This window comes from Antennarius striatus, chromosome 4 (genome assembly GCF_040054535.1).
Source record: "Antennarius striatus isolate MH-2024 chromosome 4, ASM4005453v1, whole genome shotgun sequence".
Lineage (NCBI taxonomy): Eukaryota > Metazoa > Chordata > Actinopteri > Lophiiformes > Antennariidae > Antennarius > Antennarius striatus.
Window position 1 is genome coordinate 15,106,121 of NC_090779.1, and position 11,433 is coordinate 15,117,553.

At 39.1% G+C, this 11,433-nt stretch overlaps 1 protein-coding gene across 2 annotated transcripts; it reads right to left on the reverse strand.

Moving 5' to 3' along the window:
* Window positions 1–9: 9 nt before the first annotated feature.
* On the reverse strand, window positions 10–10,227 carry nap1l4a (nucleosome assembly protein 1-like 4a). 2 transcript variants are annotated; one of them, XM_068313851.1, is made up of 14 exons: window positions 10,116–10,227; window positions 9,170–9,205; window positions 8,019–8,088; window positions 7,343–7,487; window positions 6,716–6,802; window positions 5,696–5,830; window positions 5,527–5,598; window positions 5,277–5,416; window positions 4,929–5,074; window positions 3,746–3,765; window positions 3,515–3,634; window positions 3,314–3,349; window positions 3,179–3,232; window positions 10–1,630 (listed from the first exon to the last, which is right to left on the reverse strand). In XM_068313851.1, exons 2-14 carry the CDS (start codon window positions 9,183–9,185, stop codon window positions 1,592–1,594), a joined length of 1,080 nt encoding a protein of 359 aa, XP_068169952.1. In that variant the 5' UTR covers window positions 9,186–9,205; window positions 10,116–10,227; the 3' UTR covers window positions 10–1,591. The 2 variants fall into 2 exon arrangements, with proteins under 2 accessions (XP_068169952.1, XP_068169953.1); XM_068313852.1 differs by lacking the exon at window positions 10–1,630 and adding an exon at window positions 1,970–2,004.
* Window positions 10,228–11,433: the final 1,206 nt, after the last annotated feature.

Below are 11,433 nucleotides of genomic sequence, written 5' to 3' on the forward strand. Positions count from 1 at the left end.
AGTTGCGATGTAAAAAAGACAACACACATTTCCATGTCGCACAACTTTAATAGAATATTATAACTAACTGTACAAGTTGAAAAGAAATATTGCGAAAGTAACAAACTGAATAAGAACCAGTTAAGGCCATTACTAGCACACGGTCCAATGTGGTAGATTTGAAGACGTCAACCGTGGCTCAGAAATCTGTTCAAGATCTACAATCGTTCTTAAAAAGACAGTGGGTGGGTATTACTTTGATGTGACCGCTTTTGCTGATCTGTCACCGAGAATCCAAATGACCAGCGTCCAATCGACGGCCAAAATCCAAGTGCAGTACTGTATATAAAATACATTGGCAAACTTTACTTTCCAGACATTCTATTGAACCATTAGACTTACAGAATAGTTATAGCATCTTATAAATGCAAAATTAAGTAACACTGTTAATGTCAATTGGCAAATAATAATAATAAAAAAAAAAAAAAGGACGATGTGTTGTTTCTCATTTTGGCTTGCTGAGTTTTACACTCATTCCGAAAACCCAACACGTGTTCCAATCACAGCCCTGAAATATTTGTTAAGTATTACAAGTCATAATAACAAAACAAAAAAACATAAAAAAAAACACCAGAAGAGATTGCAGGTTAGCCAGTAGCTTGACTGTCATCTTTTAGAGGCACACACTGCAAACCGGACGTGATATGTGGGTTAAGGAAATCCCAACACGCTGAGATCAAACTACAAAGAAAGCAGCGTCTATTTTCAAAACTGCCATGATTGTAATTATTATCTCCATTAGCACAATTTTGAAGGGAATTTAATAGATAATGGCGCAAACAAACAAATATCTGGTGACCCGACCCGTGTCACAGGACCTGAACGTGTCCACTCAAGTGCTCAGTTTAAATGCTTAACATAATTTCATTTTAAATATAAAAAAAAAAGTTATGGTTAATCCTAAATAAGATTTAAGCCAATAAGAATGAGCCTATTCATGCGGCTGGGCCTTCATGACTCCCCAAATGCACCACTTAATACAGCTGTATGATAGCAGAATAAATAGTTCAATGACATGTCAATGAACATTTAATAACTAAATTCAAAATGATACATTGCAATAGCTCTTTAGAACATTATGATAAAGAAAAACACCGCAGCAACCCCAGTGAAAGATTAAGTCTAATGTTTTCAGCAGTTTCCTGGTAAACTTGCACTTCCTATGTTGACATTAAAAAACCCTGAGTAACTGATTTGTTTCACAAAAAAAAAAGAACTGTTCCTTTCATATTTGTTGTTGTTCTGAAGTTCATGGCAGTAGTAACCGACTCCATATTTACATAAGAAGAGGACTGTCTCGATGTGATACCATGACATTTTAATTGGAGTCAAGTAATTTCACACTGAATTTTAATGAAGCCAACTAAAAAGGACCGAAATGGATGCAAGACAAAAGAAAAACAATTCATGCACATAGTAAAACGCAGTTTGCTTCGTGTTCTATTGCGGTCAAACGGGAGTTCATAGAAGGACAGAGCCTGCAAGAGTAGAAGGGCTTGCTAAGAACTGATTTGATGGACAGCAGGTCTTCACCTCCTATGATCACCGATGGTTACTGCTGTTTGCATTCAGCAGGCTGGGGTTGTTCTTTCTGTGGAGAGGAGAGACAACAAACAACATTTCAGAAAATCAAACAAACAAAACCCAGACAGCTAATGAAGCCACTGGGCAGCAGGCTAACGAAGAATTTTTTACCTGGTTTGTTACAATGAGGAGAATGTTAGAAACCTGAGATAGAACTACAGGAAGAACAACCAACAAGTACCAAAGAAAGACAGGGAGAGCACATAGTCTCTAAATACAGTAGCAGGAAGACGAGGTCCTATACCTTTGGGAAAACCAAAGATGTACAGAAAGAGAAGGACAGGCAGCCAGAGTGATAAACTGAGAAGTATAACACATATGGGACCCAGTCTTTTGTCTCCCTTACCTAGAAATGCATGTGGTGAGAATGACAGATTATGCCTGTAATGGAGGGGATTCCAGGGGAGGGAGAGATAACAATATGCAGAAGTTGAATCGTCACATTCATAAACGACAGTGAACAGTGAATTGTTAATGAAACGCTGAAGTCCTGTAGAAAAATAAATAACTAAACAGGTATAGAGAAAAAATCAACACAACGAGCCACTGATGAAACTCATTCACAGACGAAGCAGCGTTGTTGGTCATTCCTGGTAAAATTGTCAATGACCCAATAACTCAACCTCAACCTGAAATAGCTTGCAGTGGATAAACTCAGCCTAACCAAACCACACCCATACCCATGGCTCTCCTATTCATTTGTATCCACCAGTTTGTGAACAAAAAAAAACACTCAAGAAGCTTGTCGTTTGAAGAATCTATAGTCTGAGAATGTGTGGGCTAGAGCTAGAAATCTGAGATGACATTAATGTGGTTTGATTAATGTTGTAAGGAACTCTCAATAGTTCTCTCATTAATGAAAAACATACAATAAACCCAAAAACTAAAGGATTAGCGAAGAAATACTCTGAACTGACTACCTGTATTCAGGGTCCTTGACATCTGAAGCAGCTTAGTTAGCAATACAGAATATCCCACAACATGTTGCTGGATGAAAACCACTGGTCAAAAACTTTAAAGGCCAATTTTGTTTGAATTGTGTCAAATGTTTGAAAATTCATGTCCAGAGAATGGCCATGACCAAACCAGGTGAAAATATAAGAACAAGTCTTCTCTCCAAAGTTCATGGCCACAGCTTGGACCATGAACTGGTACAAGCTGTGGCCATGAACTGTGGAGACAGAGGCATCTACCTCCATGGCCAGATTGAGTGCCAATATATAATCTTGGAAAAACAACTAAGCTTTGTTCTATGCATGATTGTCAAGTTCAGTTTAAGTATTGGTTTAGTTGTCTAAAAGTCTGGGCATTTTATTATAACACCACGAAAAAGACAAATTCAACGCAAACTGTTGACATTACAGCCATGTGGTCTGCACACATTTAGGCATCCACAAAATACAGAAGTTTGTTTATGATGAGATGAGGACCAGATAGTCCAGCGGTCCCCAACCAAGGGGTCATGACCCGCTACCAGGCCGAGGGCCATTAGGTACCGGGACGAACAGAACGGACGCTCAATCAGTAGTCAGAGCAGAAAAGAATTCACACTGACCTTGGGGTCAAGCTCTCCCTCATCCTCATCATCTTCACAATCCTCATCTTGTTCCTGAGACACAAAGGGAAAACGATTAGATATCAGTGAAATGTAGATCAAACTCAGAAGGCACGTGCATCGATAAATACTCACTTCTTCATCTCCCTCTTCTAGCTCCTCTTCATCAAACTGCAATAACATAAATCCACAATGAAAACATTACAATGGTACAGATAAGAAACAACTAAATAATGTATTGACTCCTCTAGATTGCAAAACATCCCATATTGCGTTTTGTGTTTTTTTCTGTGATCAAGAATAACTCCTCTGTTCACTTTAGCAGCAAACACTTACACTGTCATCTTCTAGCAAGGCGTCTCCAGTGAAATATAGTACTGCTCTCGGAACTATTCTTTCACGGAAGAAATGACCAATCTCGAAATCTGTAGCAAGGGTGAACTCAGACTCTTCATCCTACAAAACAAAAACAAAAAGCAGCCGTTTCATCATAGCTATGAATATGATTGGGAGGGAAAAGAAGATGCAATACCATACATAAAAAAAAAAACATGCATTACTACTCACCATGTCTTCATCTGGTGAAGCTGAAAGAGAAGGGACAACTTTTAAAACACTGCATCATAAACTTTTAAGACTAGAGGCAATTACAGACCGTATTTCTTTTTTAAACATGCCACGTAAGCTCCCTTTGACAGGGTCATGATGAAACCACATAATTCCTTCAAAAATTCCCTTTTCAGTTAAATCAGTTTCATTTAAGTCTACCATCTAATCTGTCAATAGTGAAACACAGAAATAATTATTCTGTTACAACCCTATAGACTGAATAGTTTTACCAAACATGCGCTCTTTATGTTCACATGACCAATGAGGGATGCTTACATGAATGGATGTCCAAAACCCCACACCAAAACACACTCAGTGCTATTTGCATTCACTAATCATATACCAGAGGCAATGAGCAAACCAGTAGGACAAATATTTGCTTAGGCAATGAGTGATCAGGTCAACTTCACAATGTCACTATGAGTCCAGGCATGTCTGTCAGGTAAGTCAACTCCAAAAACAAAGAACACAGTCATTAAAATAAATGTCTATGCACCATAATTTACCCATTCTTTGAATAGGAATGACTCATTTTAAGATGCATGACTTATGACACCCACTGCTGTACTAAAAACCTGACAATGTCTGGAACAACCTCAGGATCATCTTCAATGGAGGGAGTGGCTGTCACCAAATGTCTTAATACACAGCAAACTAATGGCCAGTTATTCACTTTAACATGTTGCCTTGCTGTAGCTACATGTGCAATAACACTGTAGTTGTGATTCTCTCATTTATTCTTTTGCGAAAATTTGAGATGTCTACTCTTAAAAATAAAAATACTTACAAACTTTTCTTTTTTTACCAAGGTAGCATCCGTATTGTTTAATTCAATGTTTACTGCCACATTATCACATAAACACTGTGTAAACAACAGACTTCCCTCAATACATACAAAAGACCAACTGTACACTGTCAGTATAAGACTTTGGCGCCACCTGCTGTTCAACTCAGCGTACTGCGATAAAAAAAGATTGCCAGCATTCTTAACATGTTGAGATGAAGTGATTCATAGTGTGTTCAAGAGGTTTGGTTACACATAACGTATACAAATAACTAAATTGTTGAGAGCAGTGGGATTAACTGCTCTGAATGTCACATTTAAACAGCTGGAAACCTAAATTACATTTTCTGTTCTCACCTTTGACAGGATTAAAGAAGTTGAAGAAGGAATCATTGGGGACTTGTTTGGTTACAGTGCGGACAGTGCCACGGCCTTTATGCTTCTGCTTCTTCTTTATGATTTTCACTGTAACGTCTTTCCCTTTATGCCAGTCTATCTGGCAACTACAAAAAGTTGTAGAAAAAGGGGGGAGAGATGCAAAGAATTTAAAGTTGAAAGAAAAGCAAACTGTAGATATGTAAGGATGTAAAGTCAGGAGAGAAAAACTTGTCAGACTGAACAGAAACCATTTTACAAACTACTGTACACAGACTACTTTATCCAGGTCACATTTTCATGCCCATGTTTGTGGACTTTAGCTCTTACCCTTCACAGTCAATTATCTCTGGCCCTTCAAATGAGAAAGGTTCTGAAGCTTCTGGCTCAGACCTCATCTTGTAGACTTTAGTGAGGACTGCATTATTGAAGTAGCCATTAGGCTCAAAGTGGAATTCTAATGTGAAACTCTGTGGGAGAAAGAACAAGAGATTAATATTATTTCACTCAGCTTTTCAAGATGAATTTTGCTTATTGATTTCAATTGATAAAGTCATTATCAGTAGATGATAATACTGACCATTGGCTGTCCAGGCTCCGAAAACTTCACCTGAATATCCTTCAGATGTTTCAGAATAGGCTCGTCATGTTCCTGGCATCACAAAGTACAAGCAGACACAAACAGCAATAATTACAAATGAGGTGAAACATTTACAGGATATGATAACATATAAAGCATTTAAATTTACCTGTAGCATGTCATTGAGCATGTCCACATTCTTGAATATAGTGATCCAGAAGTCAGGGATGCCTTTTGGATCTTCCTCTGGCATGGCTTCCTCTTTCTTGGCCTCTTCAATTGTAGCTTTTTTCTTTACCTCAGCCTACAGCCAGAGACACATTTAAGATTTACAGGAAATATAAAATGAATGTAAGGAGCAAGTCATAGGTCAGCCTTGGGGGAAGAAAGTGCTAAAGAACATGAAGAGAGAGAAAAGACAGACAAAAGGGTTCCCATATTGACATTAAAACAGTATTATAATTACATATTATTGTTGAAGTACTACCTCATTATGTATATGTACTTTTTGTGGCACATTTCTCTAATTCAAATCCAAAATTATGCAAACTCAAACACAATTATAAACTATGCATGGCTTAGAGAAATTCAATTAATATTTTTTTTAACGAGGAGTCACAGAAGAAGTGAAAGGCAAACACAAAAGGAGACACAGAATATCGTAGACTCATAAGGAAGTGCAACACTTAAGCGGATACTCAAGTACTACTGGTTGAAGAGAAATTTAACATGGAAGTTATGAAGCACTCCCATTTGCTATAACTTCTTTCAGGAAAGTTAAGAATATTAAATTACGTTTGCTGGGTCATCCTCTTCCCTTCCAAGTATTTTACATGGCAACAAATGACCAAATGTCTGCCACACATGCACAGCTTATCAACTATCAAGTGAACCTAAAAATAGTTCTCGAGGACATACTAGATAACCATCAAACTGTTTTGCCAACCTATGCTGTAAAACTGGTAAGTGTTACAGCAATAATTTTTACCAAGCTCTTCCGTGAGGAAACATACCAGTATTTTCTGTCTAAAGAAGTAACATCAGTCCTACAGCCAGCAGTTATAAATCCTGGAGATTGTTACTAAAACCATGTTTTCGATAAACCCATTTTTACCTGCTTGACACAATCCAGTTGAACTACATTTCCAAACAATTCTTTTTGATTGACAGTGCATTTCTCTACACTTACGGCTAGCTCCTCCTCTTCCTCTCTGTCACTGTGCCACTCACACTCTTGGTCTGTGGGTTCCACCGTTCCTGTGACAATGTCTCGTCTCTGTGACATACAAACATTTTGGCAAAGTCTTTCAATTTAAATAAGGATTTGGTCATCAAAGCATGAAATATTGGTACATTAACAACTATTTACTCAATAAGTTTGGATATTTTCAGCTTGAACACTAAAATCAACACCATTTGAGACACACAGACATGCACATACACACACAACAGACAGGTGCAGGAAGACTACAGCTGCCACTCTTCAGTGAGACTCAGAATGGCTGAGTTCTTGTCACTTGCTCTGCAAATAGCCTTGACTGACAAAAGAACAGTTGGCTATTCGTTGTGGCAGTTTTCAATTTAGCCCCCCAGGATCTATGTTCACTGACCTCAGATTGAACACAGTGATATTTTTCAGTACCCATCAATGCAAACATAAGGCATTCATAACTACCCAATCTCTTAAAAATAAGAGATCTCATTTTATTGTTTGTTTTTTTTAGTCTTCACTCTGTTAACCAATAACAAATCTATGCATTTGTCATTAGTGTTAAGTTCAACAACAGCAACAAAACATTAATACTATTGACTATACCTTCTCCAACAATGGCTCATAGATGGCAGCATACTTCCTCTCTAGCTCATGGACTTCTTCATAGAATTTAGCCTCTATGTTGGTACACTGCACCTGCAGCCTTTTTAAGGCATTCACTCGCCTCTTCACTACTTTGGGAAGCATGCTATTAGAGATGAGGAAAAAAAGAATATTTATTAAAGTTATTATACATTATACAAGTTAAACTCTTGTCCTCAACCAATTCTCATATAATATTTTAAACTATACTTAACTGGTTCTTCATACGAGAATTCGCTTATACACAGTACCACTTCAAGTAATATTGAACCATGTTTGAAGTCACTTTGGTTATTACTTTTAGGCTAGTTTGGAAGCTACTATTATCATCTAAGGTGGCAAGGGACAAAAATATCCACATATTATTGACAACCATGACCAAAACATTTATCATCTTCAAAAGGCTAATGTGTGCACAGAACAAATATTTTAATGTCAAAGCAACATTCACATATGATGTTAGCTACAAATTGTAGTAAAATACAATAAGATTTTAAAATTCCTGGCACCACTGTTCCAGTGTCATCTTAAGCTTCACAGGCAAATTATATGACAGCATCATGTACTTACCTAAATATTTCATTACCATCGCCTTTTGACACAAAACACAAACATTGTAAAATGATCAAGCTCTCACCTTTCCATGAGCTGAAAATGGGCAGGTCTGTCCAACTGCCCACCTGTATTTTGCATCCCTTGATCTTTACCTACCCAACCAATAAATAACAAACTTAGGTACAGTTTTTACATTATTGTTATACAAACTGCTTAATAAAATGGCAGAAACTCATGATTTTATAATTCTTTGATTTGATAATGACTGAGATGTGGCTTACTATACACTTAACATAACAGCACTGCTAAATAATATGAAACCTGTAAAGTTCTGTTTTTTGGGCTATGCCAAGATTAATAAAGTCAAAATTGGGGCGGCAGTGTGGCACAGTGGTAGAGCAGGTTGTCCAATGTTCCTAAAATCAGCTGTTCAATTCCCACACCAGCTCAAAAAAACACGCTGAGTGTGAGCTGAAAGTGGGAGGTGTCAGCTCACACTCTGGAACACTGCCGTGGCGCCCTAGAGCAAGGCACTGCCCCCCTTTACAAGTTGCTCATTTTGGGGCGCTGCCACTCTACCTCCCTCTGCATGCCTACAGGCCCCCTTGTGTGTATGTGCATGTGCTACAGGGGCCTGTACAAACTAAGGGGCAGCAGTGGCTCAGCGGTAGAGCAGATGTCCTGTAGACAGATCGCCCCAACCATCGGCGGATCGAATCCTTCTCCCGCCAGGACATCTTCGGAAGGAGTGTGAGCTGACGGTGGGAGGCATCAGCTCACCTCCCAGCCACTGCCGAGGCGCCCTTGAGCAAGGCGCCGTCCCCCCTACAAGTTGCTCAATTGGGGCGCGTTCCTGAAGCCGCTGCCCGTCACTCTGCCTCCCTATGTGTGTTGTTTGATGTGTGTACTAACTGCATGCTTACAGGCCCAGGCCCCCCTGTGTGCTATGTTTCACGGGGCCTGTGTATACACTGATTGTCATAAACTAACACAAAGAACATGTAAAAATACCTGAGTGACAATGTAATTTTCCTGCGGGGCTTAATAAAGTGTACTTCTTCTTCTAACATGTATGCACGTGTTTGAAGTACTCACTAACAGGAGTGCACTCTTAATTTACATTTGAGGATCAGATTAGTGTATAAAATAAAAGAATTCAGTCACAACTGTTGAACCAACCTTCATAACACTGTCTAATTTAGTATGGAAAGTTAAATTAAAATTCGTATTCACCTTTAACTGCATCCATTACCAAGTGGCAACTCCTTCCTGTGATGGAAAGACAGCAATTATTCAACGTGTGCACATCGGTAATCAGAGTCTGACTATAGAATGAATTGGATGAAGGAGTGTACTGTGTTGAGTTAAAGTTTTGCCTAGCACTTAGTAATGTCTGCATTGCGTTGTCACAAAGTCAGCAACATACAACAGTAAAAACTATACTTTCACTTTAGATAAAAAGTGGCAGGAAAAATAAGCCAGAAGCAAACCAGTTGAGCTAACTTTGATCACCAGGAACGCTCGTGTTGAGCGAGCGCAGGCCGATGACGCACTAACGTGCTAATGCCAGCAGTGCTAGCCTATGACAACTAGCGTTAGCGACTCTCCATTTCCAAATAAATAACCATTGTCGCTGCTGACAGTTTCACACCGTTAATGATTAGATATTATCAAAGTTAACAAACTCGTTTTTTCGTCGCTATATTGATAAGCAGACAATGACTACTAAGTATGGGCGGTGCCAAGATCTGTCAGCAGCTAGCCGGGGCTAGCTAACCAGCACCAAATATAACCAACGTGCTACGAACAATGCTTAAGCTAACAGAACGTGCGAAGGTTAAATCTTCCATCTTCCAATCCATTGGTAAAATGACTAGGATAAAGTACACAAATAACCACGTTTTTTATTCACGTTTTGCAGTTAAAGGTGACCTTTTATGTTATAGACGTGTTAATGTACTACTGCTAGCCCATTTGCCATGCTAGTACAAGCTAGCAACCGTGGCTCGTGTTAAAAAAAAGCGTCAAGCGTGAGAACCAAAAGTCTTTAAGACAGTCAACTAACGCTCAAACAGTCTCTTGACACGTAACTCTAATAATGAATGCACTAACATGGTAGCAAATTATTATATTACTGAAACGTTTGCCCTTACAACTAGCTGCTTTACGCCAGCCTTACCTCTAGCTGTGCCGAAATCAAGTTAATAGTAGTCGCGTCGCTCACGCGTTTTCGCGTCCACCTCAACGCGCGAACGACACACGCGCCCCAACCGCCTGGCATGTCATTGGACAGCTGGTGGAGGGCGTGGTTCTTCATTCAAGATCAACTTTCTTTCATCTTCTTTCATCTACATACGGCTTCATCCGCCGTCACGGGTTGCGGGGTGCTGGAGTCTATCCCAGCCGACTGGGGGCGTGAGGCAGGGGACACTCCGGTGCGATGCCAGTGCACCCTGGACCCACATATATACAGACAAACACGCACGCACTCACACCTACAGGCAATTAAGGACTAGCCACTTTATTCAAGATCTGTGTTCTGCAAATATCGGATTAGACGATGTTTTAAGCCCTGTTTAATTTGTTCTCTGAAATGTCAGACAAATTTAAAAGTCAGTATTTATGCAGTTACAATTACATTCACAAAACTGACCTTGAGAAATAAATAAAGCACTTTTCCTGAGATGTTTTGTCAGAAAACTGTGTGTGTGTGTGTGTGTGTGTGTGTGTGTGTGTGTGTGTGTGTGTGCGTGCGTGCGTGCGTGTGTGTGTGCGTGTGTGTGTGTATGTGTGTGAAGGTGTGGATGTAAATAACCTTGCCAAGCCTGTTCATGTGTACCGCATCAGTGCCAAACCTTCAGTGCTGTACTTTGAGTGTTGTGAGGAGAAGGAAGGCCCAACCATTAAGGCCTTCAGGCTGCCTCCCATGCTTAACTGCCAGTAGCCCTTTATTTATTTACTACACAGAGATCACGCAACAACGCTGTGCAACACACAAATTTTAGAAAGCTTTTGTTTTACTTTTGAAAAATCTATTGATCAACCTACCTACCTACCTACCAACCTACCTAACTACCTACCTACCTACCTACCTACCTACCTACCTACCTATCTATCTATCTATCTATCTATCTATCTATCTATCTATCTATCTATCTATCTATCTATCTATCTATCTATCTATCTATCTATCTATCTATCTATCTATCTATCTATCTATCTATCTATCTATCTATCTATCAAAATATATAAGAATTCCAAAGAGTGACCACCACATGTCAGGTAATTGCCTCATTGATCACAGACTTATTTATTTCAAAGCTACATCTTAACATTCCATATGATTTCTAAAATATTCCTAGTACAAGGATCAGAGTGACTGTGTTTAGACCACAAGAGGGCACATATGCTAGTATCCTGTAGGTGACAGTGACTGTATCGGTCTGTGCACTTAGAGAAAAGCTTTCATGCTGTAAAAATGTTAATAAATCAATGAA